This window comes from Zootermopsis nevadensis, unplaced genomic scaffold (assembly GCF_977971745.1).
Source record: "Zootermopsis nevadensis isolate Lab colony 2312 unplaced genomic scaffold, Znev_1.0 Znev_ptg000017l, whole genome shotgun sequence".
NCBI classification, from domain to species: domain Eukaryota; kingdom Metazoa; phylum Arthropoda; class Insecta; order Blattodea; family Termopsidae; genus Zootermopsis; species Zootermopsis nevadensis.
This window is the reverse complement of record NW_028259149.1, coordinates 1,005,238-1,025,300: the sequence shown is the minus strand read 5'-3', so window position 1 is coordinate 1,025,300 and position 20,063 is coordinate 1,005,238. Positions and strand designations below refer to the sequence as shown.

At 36.2% G+C, this 20,063-nt stretch overlaps 2 protein-coding genes across 2 annotated transcripts; one reads left to right on the top strand and one right to left on the bottom strand.

Annotated features, from left to right (window-relative positions):
- Nucleotides 1-5,631: 5,631 nt before the first annotated feature.
- LOC110832341 (uncharacterized) lies at nt 5,632-11,340 on the bottom strand. The gene is made up of 5 exons (XM_022069256.2): nt 11,072-11,340; nt 9,722-9,834; nt 9,352-9,470; nt 7,455-7,766; nt 5,632-7,138 (listed from the first exon to the last, which is right to left on the bottom strand). Exons 1-5 carry the CDS (start codon nt 11,338-11,340, stop codon nt 7,025-7,027), a joined length of 927 nt encoding a protein of 308 aa, XP_021924948.2. The 3' UTR covers nt 5,632-7,024.
- A 407-nt stretch (nt 11,341-11,747) lies between these two features.
- LOC110832343 (uncharacterized) lies at nt 11,748-19,908 on the top strand. Its single transcript, XM_087350705.1, has 5 exons — nt 11,748-13,258; nt 16,253-16,319; nt 16,440-18,155; nt 18,284-18,297; nt 18,358-19,908. The coding sequence occupies exons 3-5, from the start codon at nt 17,377-17,379 to the stop codon at nt 18,510-18,512; spliced, it is 948 nt and encodes a 315-aa protein (XP_087206831.1). The 5' UTR covers nt 11,748-13,258; nt 16,253-16,319; nt 16,440-17,376; the 3' UTR covers nt 18,513-19,908.
- The last annotated feature ends 155 nt before the right edge of the window (nt 19,909-20,063 follow it).

The window sequence follows — 20,063 nt, the reverse complement described above, 5'->3', positions numbered from 1 at the left end:
GTGTAAATATGAATACGAAATGTAAGGAATAGAAGAAGTAGCACGCAGTAAGCACTTCTCAAATGTTGGTCATTTTCTATAAGACTACACAGCACAACGTCCAAGAAGATGGTCATGCGATCATGAGAACCTGAAATCTTGTGCACATGAAAAAGGTATTTATGTTGTCATTTCTCACGTCGTCTTCCCAGAAATGGCCAGCTCTAATCAAACTTCTATTAAATTTTTTAAATGAGAGATGTTTTTATATTACTCTATGACAAGTTAAGAAAAGTAACATAATCTTAATAAACTTCTTATGATTAGAACAGCATTATAATATAAATTAAATTGTGTAAATCTACACTAAAGTAAGTTGTTAAAATGTATTGAGCATGGTGTATTACGCATCTATGTAATTCAGTTACGATACACAAAGTACAGTTTCTCATTTTCCTTTTGTAACAGTTTGTTAACACCGATAGTAATTCTACTAAACTGTAATACAGTCTAGAAACAATTTGTTTCTATTTCCACTTTTCAACGCTTCTGGTCTCTGTCTTCAGTTTCGTCTGATGATGGAAAAACACTCTCTAAAATATTTGATTCTAACTCTGTACTTAAATGGCTGATTGCCTGAGAATAATTCATTGCATTGCGTTGGTATGAAAACTTCGTATCTTACAACCTTCTCTAATGCTTCTGATTTGCTAATACCAGTTGAATTTCTTGCCTGCAGAAAAATGTACAGGTTGTTGACATGACATTGAGTGTTGAAAACTGTTAGTCAGACATGAATTTCTTATCCTGTAACATCTGAAAACTAATGATCTCTCTTGGCATTCTAATAGACTTCATATTGAGTTCTGTGGGAACCTTTCAGGAGTTTGCATGAAACTGACTGACATGAAGGAAGATAGGTGGCACAGATGGTGTCTGCTTCATGCTTCAAACAACTGAATCCTTTATACACCAGCTCTTTGAAGCTGATTGGGTCATGAGGGCATATGACAGAAGGTGCACAGAAGCATGCAGAACTCAGCCACCATCATCTGAGTTGGTCAATTTTTTATCTGGAGCCAGATTGAAAATTCCATCTGGTCTCATATGCTACTGGAACTTTCTTATTGCAAATATTTCTTAGCAAGTACAAGTTGAGGTTCTCATAAGTGCCCTTTAAGGAATGGTTCAAACTGGGACATAACTTCATTTGCCTAGAAACTTTACAGTTGTAGATCCAAAAAGTCCTCCCCTCATTTCTCCAAAAAAAAAAAATTACCTTCTACTCTTTACAAGAACATTTTGATGGTAATTTTAATTGATTCTCATATTGTTTGGTCATATGCCTATTAACAGACTGTTCCTTCTTTGCTGTTATTAGTCGCTGAACCACTGATTGCATGTGCTGAGAACTATTTGCATGGTTATTTCCTCTTCGGTCTTTTTGCATTCAGAGATGTCAGGGATGTGTGAAGAGTGTCACATTGGCAAAACAGGTTGTACACAGAACAATAACCTTTCCAGTTGTTAGTGAAACAAAAGTCTCAGACTTAATGGCTTGTCTCCATTAGTAAGTCTTCATTCGCACATTCAGAAAGATATCGCGTTTTTCCATGTTGCAGGGAGAAATGCCTTCCTAAACCTGTATTTCTAATATAGTCGAGTCCTCTGTCGATATATTGGTATCATCTGTGGGTATCATCTGTGGTTGTTCATCCAGTCTCAAGCGCATCTATTTTGATAATGTTAGGCCATAGCCCTACATCTCAACGTAACTCCGTGTAGTTTCAGTCTACGAGTACTTCATCTGATATTTCGTCAACAGGTAACATTTCCTATACTAGTTCCGGACATCATGTTCGCGTTTTATTTTGCAACTGGCAAATATCATAAAAACAGTTCAAATCACGACATAAGCCCTATCACAGAGCCATCGTCGGTGTAGCCGTCGGGAAAAATAATTTATCGTTTTCATAATTTCGATTTTCAATTGAAACGATTGCAGGTTTTTGTGTAAAGTGGCCTATTGTGATAAAATTACATAAAGCAACTAATCCCGTGGGTTGTCTTGGACTTAATGTTTGGTAAATATTTGTTGAAGTTCGTAAAAGTTCATTTTTTCAGCTGTCTTCGCAAGTATTTATTAAATTGAGGTTCTCCAACATATTTAATTTAGGTCTCTTGCTGTCTCCTGCGTACTAACGTTCGGAGGGAGTATGTAGTTGGTAACCCGCAGGGTTGCAACCCTGGTATTTTACTTGGATAATCCATGGATATTCACACTTGATCATGGCGGAAACTTTCCATTCATCCCACCACGGTCATGTATGTTGTCTCCTGCATGTTCATTTACGTTCGTTGCAATTACAAACAAATGTAATGTCAGTGGAATAGTAGTGTTTTGAAATGTTGGTGTAGTGAGTGCTTTAAATGTATATAACCAAAAATGCCAATTTGTAGTGTTTTCGGATGTAAAAACAGGAACAGTAACACGCAAGGTGTGAAGTTTTATTCGTTCCCAAAAGAAAGCGATGTACAAAATAAATGGATCGTTGCGTGTGGAAGGAAAGATGGATTCAATCTAAAAACTGGTAAATAATAAATTCGATGTAGGTCAGATACTGCATTCATGAATTCTATTATTAGTTGCAGTGATACTCCTATATCTAAACCTTACAGGTAAAATATGCTCAATACATTTTGAAGACAAATTTATACAGCAGTCTATGAAGAACCGTCTTCTTGGTTTGAAACCAAAGAATGAGAGAGATTTGACTTCTGATGCAGTTCCAACATTAAATTTACCGCATACATTATCCACTGGCAAAAAAAGAAAATTTAATAATACAGTACGGAGTAACAGATTTGAAGTTAGATCAAGAAAAATATTAGCAAGGGACAATTCAACAGCGTAAGTTTTATTGTTGAGAAGTAAAATTTACAAAAATCCGTAAAATATATCATGTTCATGAACGTAGTTCACATTATAGGATTTTAGGTTCTCAGGGTGGCGAATATGAAGATGAGTGTTGTTGTGTTGTCTGGTAGAAGTTTACCATAGTTTCACAGGTCCTTGCTGCTTCCATCATCATGATTATTGCTTGGATCTCTGAAGCGTTGGTAAACTACTTCCAGATTACATGGTGCTACATCCCAGAAGACATCCATCTTTGGATTCATCACCATGATAACCTCAAATCCAACTTGTTATGTTTAATTTCCACAGACCATGTTTATTTACTAGTATACACTATAATTTAGCTGCATTATGCACTTTTATGATTTTGTGCCCTCCTTTCATTTCTGTATCAAACCAGCAGATAAAACAGGGCATACTGCAACACGAATTATGATTCTTGTAGAATTTAAACATGTGTATTGACGTAGTTATTAATATTGGTGAGTAAAGTGTTTGGACATTCAAGTATGTGTTTTTGCGGCTCAGCTAATCGAGAAGTTCCATTTGTTTTATACAGCCCAAACCTTAATGTTTTTTTTTTTCATTTCCTTTTTCAGACTACATGGACAGTTAAATGATGCTGCTGATATTTAAAATATCTCTCCAGTGTTTTTATATTGTAGATTTTGGTACATAGTTATTTAAATTGTCATTATTATCATTATTACTGTGCTCTTAAATTCTCGTGTTTGGTTGCAGATCTTGTCCCATTTCATTTGAAGAACTGCAAAAAGAAAATGATATACTGAAAATCAAAATTAAAGAGCAAGAACAATACATTTTCAAACTTCAGGAAGAAATAAGATTATTGAAGGATGCTAAGAGAACACAAAGGGAAAACTAATAATTTACAAATGCATCCGCTTCACTAAAGTTAAGAATGAAGTTATTTTAAGTGGTGATATGAAGGAAAATGAAATGGACTGGTGTAGATATTCCATAAAGCAAAATGTATTTTGGAACCAAGAATGAATTTCCCACTATCTGCTACCAAGTTCATGTATGTTTTGTAGATGGGCTGAACTTTTGAATGCTGTGAGGTTGTGTTAACTGATGTATTTATGCTCATGAATGCCAGAGGAAAAACCTTGTCAGAACAGGCAAGATGTCTTATTGTATGGTGAAATCTGAGGGGACAAACGAGTTTTGAATCGAAATGGTGAGACCATGTAGAACTGTGCTAGTAGTTGCAAATACATGATGGTTAGGAGCTGGAAACAGCCAATTTATTATGAATTGATGAAGCTGCTATAAAAGAATATTTTAATTTAAATTGTTTATGAACTGCATCATGTCAGTTTGTCATTACGACTGTCAGTGATCGACGGGACAAAATAGGTCACCTTTTCAATTACGAGCTGTTTATTTTACCATTTTCATTTGCACATAATCTCTTAAATGTATTGAAGGATAATCTCCTAGACAAACTCTTCATAATAAATGGAAGAACTGTTTCTGGGAATCTTTACAACAGTTCCTGTCTTTTTTTGATAACTGAACTAACAATAGCTCATGCACCATGTTTTAAGTATTTAATATCCATAAAGACGACAAAATCTTCTCTGTTGTCTTGTGTCCGCACACATCAGCCATTTAGAAAGATATCCTTCCACGTGTGTGGTTATTTATTCCAGTTCTTTGATGTGTTGGGAGGGGAGAAGGGAGAGAGGAAAGATGAGCTTGTGGAGGCATGGAGGGGAAGGGGTTCATTATAATGGTTGTAAATGGAATTAGAGATTGGATATTGGTTGATATGTACATCACATGTTAAACACAGGACATTCCCACAGCCCCATAGATGATATGGTTGCCAGTACTTAAGAAGGGCATACATTTGAACACCATAGAAAAATACCATAAAAACTGTGCACAGAGACCAAACTCGGTCTTTGAAGTGTGCATTTGTGAGTAGTGAGTAACCAGCCCACTGACAAATGATATTTATACTGACAGCCAAAATTCAATCTTTAATTCCATTTTCAACCATTATAATAAAACAACCTACCCTTCCCACTCACAGTAATGCGTGCTTCAAATGTACTGCCCAAAGATTATAGTTTTTTGGCTGTCCTTGCCAGAGATACTGCTCAGTAGACATGTTACCAAACTGTAAAACTACCTGACCTCAGTTTGGTCACGTTTGCATTTTTCACTCTTCAGGTCGTGGCTGCCAACTGTTTTCTTCCTTATTAAGCTCAGAAGGTATTATAGACACACACACACACACTCAGCCAGAGGCAGGACTCGGTTTACGCCGCTTCACTTTTGCGCCCCTCATAGATCACGATTGCGGGGGGGGGGGGGGGGGTGACGAGTCATAACTGTGCCCGACTTCCTAGACACAGATGGTCCCGATATTATAATAAAACTATAATATTAAATGATAAACTACGGCTTAAAATTTAAATAACTAAACAAAAAACAGAATATGAAATGCGATGAGATGTGTGTTGTGCCTTCAATTTAGTACCATCAACAGAGGAAAGTGAAGCTGACTCTGCAATGCCAGTTAGGACACCAACAGTGAAATCAATGCAAGAGGCTGTTTCTCTTAATAATAAGGGATGTGAGATCTGTAGAACAACCCCAACTGCGAGCGGAGCTCAACTTTTTAGGGAGGAATTGAGACAGTTCTACAGCCATATTATAACTTATCATCAGAAAAGAAAAAAACCAAACAGACATCTATACTGTTGTTTTGAAAGCAGTAAAATTTCTTTCTTTTTCTTATACATTATCATCTTAAAACGACATACAATTTTCAGTACGTAAATTTCATAAAATAAAACTTTTTTCAAGTATTTGTGTTAATTACTGAAATTCTTGGAATGAAACGTAATATATTTACATAAATTACACAGCAAGAACCATTAAAATTCTTAATATAAAAATAAGTGTTCTTCAAATTATATTATGGTAATAAAATCAATGATAAAATTAATGTGGCTTATATCATACAAAGAGGAAAATGGAACCATAAAACATTTTTTGGTTTGAAAAAAAGTTTAAATGATGGTATCAAATGAAAATAAAGAGTACTCTGGGTCACTGACAGTATTTTAATTGTCAGGTTGAAAACTGAACGCGAAAACATGTTGCATGAACATTTTCACATCAGTAATGCAAATATGGCAAACAAAAGGTTTTTATGATGCATATACATAGTTTCAGCATAGAATTTTGGAATTTATTGCAATGTACTTCTCTTGTGAAAGGTACCAATTATGATGAGGCATTTTTCTTCTGATGAGAGAGGCCAACTTGACAACTGATATACAGGTGTCCCAGGAGGAAAGGTCAATATTCTGGGAGGTCATATTATCGGTCATTCTAAGCAAAAAAGTGTACATGTGTCCTATTCCTAACGGTTTCCGAGACAGGGCTATTTCATTGTACAGTAGTTTGGATTTGGCGCTCAATATTGCCCTTCGCTATTGGATGTTATCGCCCTCATAAACGAACGTCAAGACACACTCAGACTAGCAACACGTCATGTCCTCACATGAGTTGCAAAGTTCATTGAAGTTGACGGTGGAATTTTCAAAAATGTATTGTACTAGGTAAACTGCACCAACTTTGTCACTTGAACAATAAATACCGGTATTAGAAACAGTACGTAATATCTCTTTCTTATCAACAATTTTTGCTTAGAATGACTGATACTATGACCTCCCAGAATATTGATCTTTCCTCCTGGGACATTCTGTATATGCAGAAGGCTCTAAAATCACATTTCAATTGACCAGCCAGTTACCCGACTTAACTGAATCATAATTTTTTTTAAGTATACAAGTGATTTAACCAGAATGGACAAACAGCCATCAATGTCAACATAAAACAGCATTTTTATCAAAATATCATACATACATTACAGCTTCAAATTTTGTAATGAGAATTGAACTTTCCAAAATATGTTGAAGATGGCTGTCTTCTGAGTTGTTGCACCGTGTAGTCTGGTAGAAGTTTTGCCAACGTTTCAGAAATCCTTGCTGCCTCCATCATTGCCCAGATGATTGTTTTGAGATCAGAATACTTTCTACTGCTTCTCATTTCTCAATCTTTGATCGTAATACTCTTCTAGCACCTTTATACCTCCAGTAATGTCGACCTCCGTTGTTTAGTACATAATAACTCTTTTTCATATTGCTGCAGCTGTTTATCCTTTCTTTGAATTGTTTTCTCTTGTTCTGCCAAACGTTTCTTCATTTTAACATACAAAAAACAACAGTAAGTCACAATAAATGGTCATATTTAAACCAAATATTAAACATAAAAATATTTCTTGAATTGTAATAATTGAATGACAGAAAATAATACAAGATACCAATGTTTTCTTAACATACAACACAGAAAACCCGCTTATTGTTACAAAATATCAAGATATAGATCCTGTGACAGAGTTTGCTCTAACTTTGTCCTTCATAAACTATCTTTCCTTTCTATTGAAATTCTTAAGATATAATTTAGCAGTTGATTATGCTAAAAATGCTTGAATCTTAGCCCCAACTTCAATTACCTTCATCTCAGCCAGTTGGCTCTTAGCAGCAGCTTCCTGTTTTACAGCCTTTGATAACGCAAGTTCTTCCCGATCAAACTGGTCTGTCATGGCAGCATAGTCTCGTTCAAGCCTAGTGAATTTCTCCGTGAGCTCTGCGTGGGACTGCTCACTTTCCTTTACGCTTCCCTGCCACTCCGACAGCTGACTCTCAGCCTGCTTGCGATATCGCGCAAACTCTTGTCGACTCGCACAAGCGACTGTCAGTGCAGTTATCGGTTCATTATTTTTGGCTTCCAGCTGAATCTTTAGTTTCTCATAATCACGCTTACCCTGCAAATGCATTATAAATGAAACGCTTGTAACATTATACAGAGTGTATCAGATATTCCTTAGATTAAAAACGTAGATCATACACTCATTCCACTTCCTTCATAGACATCTTAATATTATCCTCCCCCTTCTTAATCTGTAGGAGAATTTCCAAACAAATTTCTTTTTGTCTTTGATGGTTTTCATAACTTTAGAGAATTCACGTGAAAGTTTTCACAGAAAGGTAAATTAAAATACGCAATTAAGATGCAATAAATTACGTAACTTGAATTTCTTGAGGTGCGAAGCTTGAAATACAAAGGTGTCCAAAATATTAGCCACTTTATATCATTCTCACTTACTGAAACGTTTTGCGCGATAGATAAATAAATACTTTCGTGATATTATCTTGCATGTTATCATCGTGACGTGCATTATCTGACAGAAAATTGTTAAGTTCTTCTGCTCAACAATGATGTATACAATTTTGTAAATGTAACTATTCATTACAAAAGACAACGCTTTTTTTTATCTCAATGGTCAGGCTTGACCGTCGTGACCCCTTTCGGGGTTTTCTTGCGAAAGTACCACTGTGGTTTCGCCTACAAATCATTTGGAGATTGGTTATATATCATGTAATGAAAAACAGATGAAACATTTTCTTGTTTTATTATAAAAAAAAACAGTACGTTTCCACAGTGTTCTTCAGCCTATAGCCGCTCACCCTGCCTAATTGTTTAAACTTGATATAAATTTATCCACGCCGGAGAGGAATTCGACACTGCACGCCACACAGACGCGTCGGAGAAGTTGCTCACCTTGAAGGTGACAAGCCAACGTGTCAGTATCAAAGTCGCGTTCTTATTGGATAGGTGCGCTAACGTTGGACCAATTACATCGCCTGTTTATTTGTCTACTACGCTATTTTATTGGCTTCATTTTGCCTATACTTTTACATGCCTATGGAATTTCTTTGTATTATAAAAGATCACGGACTGAGGTTTTTGGAAAATAAATTTACCTTAAAGACCTATAAGAGAAGGATAAAAAACTTTTTGAGTAGCTTCATAATTAGTACACATCATTTGAAATCCTTGGAGGTTGTCTGCCGTAATAGCATGAAAGTAAGAAAGTAAAAATGCTGTCCCGCTGTACGCCATGTAGGCGCTTGGGGGGAGAGGAGGGTGTAGCTCCTACTCATTCCTAACGTCGACACTAGATGGTGTGAGTGTTATAACGTAGTCTAATTTCAAACAGAGCATAATCTGTTGTACAATGCCTGGACTGACTGAGGTATTCTGCGTACTGTTTGCATGTCCAAAAATAGTACTTCTGTGTGTGTAATGTGTCTAAGGAAGGCTGTAAATATCATGCAAGAATGACAAAGACTTCTGACAAACGGCAGACCCGTCCAGTCATCAGACAGGACGCCTGATGAGGGCAGAGACTAATAAATATCAAAACTCGGACTGTAAAATGTGGTAATGAGCCTCAAAAGAGGACTGACTGTCAGACTTGCAAGCGTTGGGGACGGAGCTGCTCCCTGAAACGTCGATTTTGTTAAAATATTGTTTCTGTTAAGATGTCTTTGTGTGGAAGTACTAACCCTCTGTGTTGTCCTCAACCATTGTGACCTTTCATCAATACGACGAGTTTTGAATGGTATAAGAGATTCCTCTGAACCTTTCGCCATCTTTCTTTTGCATGGAACTCTGGCTGCAGACCCTGAAATTGACAAATTCACAACGCTTTTCAGTTCTAATTTACGACCTTTCTTCCTATAATGATGCATCCTGCTATACGCCATGTAGGCGCTTGGGGGGAGAGAAAATAGCTCCTACTCATCATCATCATGTACCATTGAGACCATTTATCTTGGCACTAGGAGCAAAATAACCCTTTCATGCCACAATATTTGAACGTCATGTTTCTTTAATAGCAAATGAGAAGAAACGATAAAATTGTTGGTCACATACCTGGGAGGGAATAGCATTTCACTTTCCCAGCGGCAGAAGGCGCTTCTGTAGTAAGATTGGCTTTGAATTTCTTGAGTTGAAATTCTGTTCCTTGTGGTCCATTTGAATCATCACTGTGAAAGATTCGAAGCAGAAATGTTGTTGGCGAATATTAAACCTCAAAGCCTGAGTGTGCATAGAGTATGTAAATCAACAAGAATAATTCAAAATTCCTGATGATATTCAGTGATTTTTCTCACTGTGTATGATACTGATAAGGAAAATATTGTCAAATTACAGATGCAGTAACAAAACTGGAGAAAATAACACATCAAGAAGCTTTAGAATCTGTACTTTTAGCCTACGTCATTAAAGTAATAATTCCAGCGATAAAATTGGTTTGCCGTATATTATGCAAAGAGGTAGCTAAATAGAATGACTAAACACGTTTGGGTTTGAAAATCTCGTAACAGATCATTTTAAGGACCTGAGCCATATGTAAAAGGATAATATTCAAATGGGTCTTTGAGAAGCAGACTTTGAAGTTATGACATAGATTACAATTGAAAGCTCAAACAATGGTAAAAAAAATTAAAGTTACGTAAGATTAATCGCCATCGATATAGTACTTAGATCGTCGTGTTGCAAATTTTAAACACGAACCACGTTGCATTGAAATGTTCACATCAGTAATTACAATATGACAGCCAACTAACATTTTGAAGGCCACTCGAACGTCATTTCTCTCAGTACAAGCAGATAGCAAGTCAACTGTCAAAACAAGCTTAGTTTTCTTTCTACATATTTCATAACTTTAAATTTTGTAATGGAAATAGAACATTTCTTCACATCGGCATACGTTAACTAACTGCTATCAAGTTACTGAACACATTAATAGGACTTAATATATGTAATATTTTTATATTATTATACGTGTATAACACGTTTCAGAAACAATCCATCCTATCTTGCTTTATTTTATTAAATAAATGTAAATTGTACCATCTCTCAAGATGCACAAAACATAGGAACTATTTTTTTTTTTTAAAGTGTTCTGTCTGACGATAGGTCCATATGAACAGGATCCTTCCATCCTTTTCTCGGACTGGGACCTGTTCATATACGTTCTTGGCAGATGATCCAGAAGTGGTTTGCCATTGCCTTCTTCTGTGTGTGAATGGAGTAATTGTTGGGATGCCACGGAGGAAAACTCCGTGTTGCCTAGACCACGGCGTTGCCCAACACAAGTTATAAATTCGGGCACCGCCGGTAATCGAACCCGAGACCCCAGGATTACAAGGCCAGCGTTCTAACCGCTAGACCACCGTGGCTGTCATAGGAACTATAGGACTTTAGAAAGGAAATAATTACCTTATGCCATTCCTAGGTAATGGAGGTCTTTTGCCATTTATAATTGTGTATTTCGTCGATACTGCTTTGTCGCTAGTAGTGTCAAAATGCAGATCACTGTGACAAATGCCATTTTGTTGCAAAGTCTCTGTAGTAAAACTTAATGACTGCTTGTCTCCTTCAGTATTATTATATTGAAGCAAGATCCTGTCCCTACACCGCGTTAAATCATCTGTTATCGCTTTTAGTTCAGCGTTCACTCGTTCTATTTCTTGGTTTTTCTTTGACATACGTGACTGCAGATCAACATATTCTCTTTGTGTGTCGTTCAGTTGTTTTAATATTTCCTGTGCTTCAGGTTTCCTTCTTTGTCCTCTGGGGCATACACCACCCTTCAGCTCTTTTTCATGTAACCGAATTTTACGATTTCCCCCCCTTTCTGCAGGAACTGTCACCGAAGCAACAATTTCCGACTCCGTGTTATTATATTTCTGTACAGTTTCGTCTAATTTAATTTCCTATTTCTTTTGGTTGCGTTCCATTGTCCTAATGACTTCATCTTGCTCCATAGTCTTTTGTCTAACTGCAGTTAATTCATCTTCCAACCTTTCTGCACGTAGCAGTTCTTTTTCATAGTGCTGCAGTTTTTCTTCCTTCCTGGCTAATTCTTCTTGCAAATCTCGAATATACTTATCAAGTTCCACCTATAAGACAATGTAGTCAATAACAGAAAATTACCACATTTGAAGCAAATAACAAACGGCAATATTTCTCGCATTAAAAATCTCATGCTGAACGGCACAGAAACCCGTCTCTCTGACAAACAACAGAAAAACTAAACAAAGGAAAGGAAAGACTTATCTCTTCATCATCATCATTATCATCAACTACTCCAAGGATTGGTCCTATTTAGTCTTGCAGGATGCATTTGAACAGTGAGTGACCAGCCCACTGCCTCTGCACAATTTCTACTCAATCCTGATTTCTGTCTGCTGGAGCCATCTAGTAGCGAATCAGGAGAGACTTGGATGAGAAATGGCCGCTGAATTTTGCTTACGAAACATCTCGTGTCATGCTCGTAAGATTCTTTTACATGTCGTAAATCTATGACATGGGACCACTGGCTTTACTTTCCCTCCTTTTGGAAATTGTGCTATGGATTTTTATCATCCCTTAAAAATCTATCGACCTCTACCGGGTTTGAACCCGCGAACCTTGGGTCCAGTGGCGAGCACCCTAACCACTAGTCCGGTGTTGGGCAATCTTTTTACACTGGCGGCACACCAACCTCATTTTGTATATTGTTGGGGGGGGGGGGGGAGATGGTTTGTGGCATTGATTGGCAGCGACAACTTCTTACAAATTTATCCCAACCAAAAAATTTTCTATTTGATGTTCATAATTATCCATATATATTATTACGACATTTACTTTAAATACATTCACATTTTGAAATAAATTAAAACATATTTTTGCATATCGTGTAATCCAAAATTTATTAACTATGTTTAATCATTAAAACGTGAAGATCCTTATTAAAATTTGTATATGTAATTATGTCACGGTATCCAAATCAGTTTCCTGCGCCCCAAAAAGTCCACTGCATATGGAACATGACCGTCATTTACAAACAGTGGATGTGAGCACGGAAAATATTAAATATAAAATAAAACTAGACATAAATAATTATCTAATTATGAAACAACAGACTTTTGTAAGATGAGTAATTTTTCTTTAAAATTGACAAGTTATGATATATTTTGTTACTTATAGTTGGCTACACACTGCACTTCATAAATTAACTTGTAAAATCTGAAACTACAATATTCTTTCAACACTCAGTTTCCAACAGAAATATTAATCAGTACAGAATAAACAGAACAACGTTTGAGGCGTAAGTTTAGGCACTACCTACAACTACAATCTTCTGTGCGTCCGTGTGTATGTGTATTTTTTCCCCACCACCACGTACTTGATGGAATCGGCACGATAATGAAATCGTACATTATGATGTGCAAAACCACCAGAATAGACCTAATATGTAGAAAATTCTAGGCGCCATCATGAAATTTTTTAGGCACTCTGATGACCTGGATTTATACAAGCCCGCGTGTGTTAATGCATTTTCGTTAATCGTGACAGTAGTGAAAAGTAGCTAAGTAAATTGCATTGCAGTAACCTCCAGTTTCGTTTGTCAGTGAGACGTAGGTAAGTATTTCATAAAGAAGTCTTGTTTTAAAAAACGTTAACTTCCGTTCGTACTCATACATTGCCTCCTATGCTTATATTCTGCCTAATCTATGTAGGGACTTGATATGTGCCTACTCAAGGTTTGCCTCAGGTCCCAGCATAGAATAGGCAGACTTATAGAGGGCGGTACTTGCGCAGTAGCCTGTATGGAGAGACGTTACATTTTGTAAGTCTACTCCAAGCATGCACGAAGCAAGGAACGTGTGAGGAAATTGAGTGTTGTGGTACGGTGTTGTTACTTCGAAACGTGGTCGGAATTCGGATATTATACCCGCCTAACTGTTGTTTATATTGTGTCGAAACGGGTTGTGCTTGGTGCAGAACGGTACTGAATGTGTTATAGACGAAGGCTGCTCGTTTATTACTTACCTCGCTTCGCTGCCTTTCTTTGTTTGGCGTTAACTCATCGACATTCGGTGGGTCGCAAAAATTACTTTTTTCTTGAATATATGCAGTGGTCCTGTGAATTATTTCCTGCAGTCGATTCATCTTGTCTTTTTGTAAGTGTATCCATGGAAACACAATATATTGTTATGAAACAGTTTCAGAGCGCAACAATGTAGCTTTCTCTTGTTGATAATTTTAACAATTACATGCAGTATGTTCCAGTTTAGAATTCTTTGCTGGTCTTGAATGTTAAATATTTGAGACTCAACATGTTCAGAAGTAATATAAATATATCTTTCATGGAAATAAACCAATCACTACCACACTGACCGTCACCCTCTGTCTTGTAATATGTTTAATTTGCTAACCTATACATGGGATATTGCAACAGATCTCCCATGTGAAGAAAAATTTGTTTATGTCTCGCTGTTATGTATTCAGTACTTCAATTACCCTTAGAAACAACAACAATTAGCTACTATTTAGGACATTCCTCTAGTCCTTTCTTTAGACTAACATAAAAAAAATACTAAACTGCCGAATACACATTTACCGTAAGTCTTACAGCTTTCGAGGTAATTTAGCAAATGTTCACTCATAATTCAAGGGCCGTTACGTTTATTTCAACGATTTTTATGTTGTAAATGTTTATTTGGAGGCACCTTATGTTGAAGGCTATTTATAAGTCAGTATCAGAAATATTAGTCAGGAACTGAAAATCTATAAGAACCAACAGAAGGAACGCTCCAGAACTATTAGGCCACACGTATATAGCCTAACTGGTTATGTATTTTGCTGTCCTACAGCGTAAGGGCTCTCCATCCTTCATAATTATCATATATTTTGATAACATAACCTCAAATTATAGACATGTAGTATCTCTCAGTTTACCAAATTTTACAAGTCTAAATATAATACTTAATCAGGAAATAATATGTATAATATAAGCTATCATATTATTTTTTTGTTCTAGGGAAAAAGTATTTCACCAACAGCTACACACTTTCCAGATATACCAATTTTTAAATTAATATGTTCTCACTTTTATATAATTTGTGTTTGATTTGAGTTGAATAATTTTAAGAATTTTAAATTTCTTTGACAAGGGAAAGCGATTAATTAAAAATAAACCTATTGGAAAGTGTTCTTTCCAAATTAGGACCATATGAATGAAAGATTTTAATTTATTCACTGTAAATTGCAGAGGTTTGGAACATATATTAATACAAAGTCAGATACTTACATTTTAGATTATTTACAACACATATTCTACAATTTTAAATTATTTAAATGTTGTACTGACTTTTGGGCTTGTATTACACAGTTGTTGCTGCATCTAGTAGAGTAGAGTAGAGTTTATTTACATTCCATAGATCCTTCTTAGGACTCAACCAAAGGATATAGAACATGTCATTTCATACAATATACATACACTTCACAACTTTCAACACAAGTACAAGAACGTATTTCACATATCAATGTACATAAATTTCAGATTCTGCAATACAAGTATGAAAAATAATTTTACAAATTAATATACATAAACCTCAGAATTTTAAATATAAATACAAAACTTGCTTTACATATACGTAGATTATGGATATAAAGCTTAAACATTTTCAGCAGAGATGAAGTCATCTACAGAATAGAAGGAGTGAGTAAAGAGGTAATCTTTCAATGCAGGCTTGAATACCTTTATATCATAATTTAAGACTTTTAATTGTTCGTGGAAGATTATTAAACAACTTGATACCTGTATAGTACACTCCTTTCTGATATTTAGTAAAGTTAGCATTTGGCACATATAGATCATGTTTACGTCTTGTATTTAAATTATGTACATCTGTATTTCTTTTAAATTTATCCATGTTTTCCACCACAAATGATAGCAAGCAGAGTATAAATTCACTTGCAAGTGGAAGTATATTAAATTTACGAAATAATTTTCTAACATATCCATTGCCTTCATGAAGGTAGACAAGACATCTGGAATAGTTTATGGGTCTGCATATGTATATGACAACTAGAAGCTGCACCTCTGCCCTCCCATTGTCTATGAAAACCAACCAAGGGACAACTTGAGATGTTCACTATGACAATGGTTTGTATACTGTTAACTGAAACAGCTCATCATGCAGAAAATCTTCAGTCTTGAAGCCAGTATGATTTATTACTGACCACCAACCATTAATGTACAAGTATCTTTAATTACTGCTAATTATCAACAGTCCTTGAAGGACCTCAGCTCCCATGAACACATGATGCACAAAGCCTTGGCTTCAAGACCAACCTGATTCACTGCGGAGTTTTCTTGTGTGTGTTTCCCTTCATACGAACTCAAAGCTTCATGAAAGTGAAGTGTATTCCGAGCTTCGGGTGTCAGATCACATGTTGAAATGTTTGTCCGTGTGACATCTTCTCATTGGCGGCCATCACCTTCTCAATATACCACGTCATATTTCAGAAGCCGCAACAGTGAATGCAAAAACATTCATTGCAAGCTTCCACACTGTTTGGAAAAGTTAAGTTTTCCTTTATGACATTAATGCTATTTTGTTCTTCCAGTCAAGGAATGCAATGGTGAACTTTCATAAGGCAAGATGCTGAAGTTGATAATGGAGGTTCATTATGAGTATGTACATTTCATATTACATTTATACATTAGTATGTTAAAGTTTGGACTAACAAACCAAAGTGTATAAATTATGAAATCCCATGTTTACCTTAGCATTTTGTGTTCATATGTTTATAGTGTTGTCCTCGGTGGACTAGTGGTTAGCGTGCTCACCACTGGGCCCCAAGATTTGCGGGTTCAAACTCGGCTGAGGTCGACAGATTTTTAAGGGTGATAGAAATCCATCAATCCTGGTCATTAGCCTGCAGCCTAGTGACATCTGGTTTCACCATCTTCATTTGTCATATTAAAAAAATGTTGTTCTGAAATGAGAACACGAAGTTGCTGAACTTATTAATTTTGTAATACAGTGTTTCTCGTGTGTTTTACTTATGCAGAACCCTTTTGGTAAGAACGTTCATTTGCATAATCCTTGAAACAAACTTATGTTTTTAAGTATTTATTCTTCACTAACAAACCTGTTTGCAGAAAGTTTAATTAAATAACCCCCAGCCATAGGGTACTTAAGGAATACCTCCGACACTACATTAGGGAAGATCAGACAAATTGAGTGCCATATGCAGTTTATGTATACAACACTTCCGCACACACATCCACGGGTTACGCACTTTTTGAACTTGTGTATGTTTTCAAGTCAACCATGCCATCAGAATTTCAAGGTGACCCGAGTCCACAATATAATTATGATGACTTCCTTGCTGAATTGAAGGGCAGACTACAGACGGCCCATAAGATCGCTAGGGAAAGACTAATAAAAGCTAAGAAAAAAAGTAAAGAATATTATGATCGAGATGCAAAGGAATCTACATTTGAGATAGGGGACAGGGTTCTCCTCTATGATGAAACCTTAAGGAGAGGCAGGTCAAGGAAACTATGTTCGCAATGGTTAGGACCATATGAGATTATTAGTTTGGATAAAGTAAATGCCGCCATTAAAAGAGGGAAGCGAACCCAAAAGGTGCATCTGAATCGGTTGAAACCATTTTGTTAGATAAATTCTTGATAAAGAAAAATATGAGAAAAGCAAAAAAACATAGAATTCATTTGTTTACAGATGCTACCTGGAAAATTTTGGATAATCGGAGCATGGATAGCATGTTTACCTTGGTTACAAGAATCCAAGTCTTCAACCCATGAACTGGGATACTCAGTCGATAGATATGACGAATCTCCGGGAGTGTACTATGAACACTTGGGAGAAGCTACCTTTTATAACACCGAATGGAAAACGGTAGTATATGTAAATTTGAAACAAACGGACAGTGAAACAGATTTACTTGGCCAGTACATTAATTACGTGAACAAATTGTGCCATGCCACTGAGATTCAAAATTCGACAGATTGCCATCATTTCTACACTATAGCCAAAGATAGATTTAGGCAGGTACGAGGAAGTGAAAAAGTACTAAAAGAATTAATTGGAAGTAATAATAAGCCTACCCGCGTACACAGAGGAGCTTTAAATTTCATAGGAGACATTAGTAAAATTCTATTTGGTACACTAGACGCCGATGATGCTGATTACTATAATGAACAAATTAAACATTTTGAGGAGAGCACGGAGGATATGACTAGCCTTATGAAACAACAATTATCTATAATAAAGGCATCACTAGGAACTTTTAATGACACTATTTCGGATATGGAATATAACAACAAAATAGTAAAGGAAGGATTGACTAGTTTAAAATCCTACATGGAGAAGGTTATCTCAGAGACTGAATCCCACTTGAATGTATTGAATGTTAAGGTGACAACCGAAGGACACATCGCTGGGGTCAACAATGCTTTAGACGCCATGCAGAGAAATTTGGATTTGATGATAGAGATATAGTTTCTCCAACACTTATTTTGGAAACCTTAAGGAAAAGTCTTCCATCTTTCCCTAAGGATACATTGGCACCATTTTCTTTAAGCAACGATTCTACCAACCTAATTTTAAGAATATGCAATATTCATAGTTATATAAAAGATGGTATATTAGGATATGTGATAAGCATACCATTAGTAAATAGAGGTACCTTTACCATATTTTGATTAATACCATTGCCCATTGCTATGGACAAAAGTAAATTTGTATACATTGAAACTGAAAATCAGATCGTATGCATAGATCAAACCAGGCAATATTATTTTGCAACAACCAAAGATGAATTAAGTCACTGTAAATCACTAGAACCAGGCACATAGATATGCAAACAAAGTCAGCCTTTGTTAAATAGCCATATGCAAGAATCATGCATAGTAAAACTATTACAACCAAGAATTAACATTCCAAAAATTTGTGATACAACAGTAGTACAAATCACACATACCATTTGGACACAGTTAGAAAAAAGGAATGAATGGATTTATTTTATTCCTTCAAGTGACAGTATCACGATTCTATGTCCAAACGAAGACCAATAGACGTTGTGCTTAAAGGCACTGGAAAACTAAAAATTGAAGCCTGATGTAAAGGCTATAGTCAAACGGCCTTATTATCAACAAAAAATGAAATCCTAGTAAATACGTCAAGATATGGAGGAGATTTATTGTCTAAGATACAATCTCAATTTGATTACATTGAGCAGTTAGGTATTTCATTTAACCTAAGTAACATTGATCTAGATTTTAAATTCAAACAGGTAGTAACACACATGGAAGATTTAAAGTATGCTAGTTTCAAGATTTCAGAATTAGAAAAAATTGCAAAGGAACAAGAATGGAAACATAAACATGCCCAGTATTATAAAACCTACTCCGTACTAGTGTACATTGCTCTCACAATACTTGTTTTGTATGGATTATACAAACTGATAAAATTCATTGTAGCATTGCAATGACATCAACAGATCGCCTATGTTTATCCACGGAATCCAGTGGAACAGGCAATATAGTTAACATTAATATCAAAACCAGCAACGAGAGTTTAGCCGTGAACCCCGAAACAATCCCACTTCAAGACGTGGGAAACACCTCTACGAGCGAAGGCACCCCGGAACTTCGGAGGTCCCGGCGGTTAAGAACCCCCAGATCATATTTCTAAGCCCAATTAAAGTGTAAATTGGCCTTCCTATAAGAGGGGAGGTGTTGTATACGGGCTAATTATAGAAACTGCATTAATTGGTATATCCAATATCTTTAGGTACAAAGCTGCAAATTGTAACTATTTTGTAATTGGTACTCTCCCAATGCTATTTCAAAATAAGCTACAAACAAGTTATCTTCAGTAAGGGAAAGCAGGATGTTTCCACTGATTTCCAAATCATCCCTCGTGGTCAACTAGCGATGGGACTTATTGTAAACAAGCCAAAGTCCTATATGCAGTGGCAGAGTACCGAGATGAAGCAAGCTTTACAAAAACTATTATATTGTAACCATATTTAGAAAGTCAGCGTCACTAAACTTGTATAAAACCAAGACGATCGGCCACCCTTATTCACTCTCTGAACTTGAGTCTGGATCGTCTCCACTCTGGAAACAACTCGACTCTTGTTAGAAGTCGGCTCTGCCTGTACTTAGGCAGATCAACATCTCTCTATTCCTGGGTTTCTCAACAACTTGTACCACATTTATTTTCAATAAATTCTCAAGTTAACCTCCAGCTTGCAGTACTTCGGTCACCCCGAACTGCCTCCCAAGGGATCCGCTCGCCCTGCCAACCTATCCCAGCTCAGGATACAACAGCCCATGCCCCTACCATTTAACACAAGGGATGGGGAAAGTCTAGAAAAATCTCAACAAACTAGTATTCTGTGT

What these genes read in the sequence shown, in the direction of transcription:
- LOC110832341 (XM_022069256.2), bottom strand. Translation starts at nt 11,340, where the DNA reads ATGTCAAAGAAAAACCAAGAAATAGAACGAGTGAACGCTGAACTAAAA. An exon ending in GGTTGAGGACAACACAGAGG is followed by an intron (nt 7,767 to 9,351) that starts GTTAGTACTTCC and finishes ATGCATTTGCAG; the next exon opens with GGTAAGCGTGATTATGAGAA. An exon ending in GCCAACTGGCTGAGATGAAG is followed by an intron (nt 7,139 to 7,454) that starts GTAATTGAAGTT and finishes GTTAAAATGAAG; the next exon opens with AAACGTTTGGCAGAACAAGA.
- LOC110832343 (XM_087350705.1), top strand. Translation starts at nt 17,377, where the DNA reads ATGCTACCTGGAAAATTTTGGATAATCGGAGCATGGATAGCATGTTTA.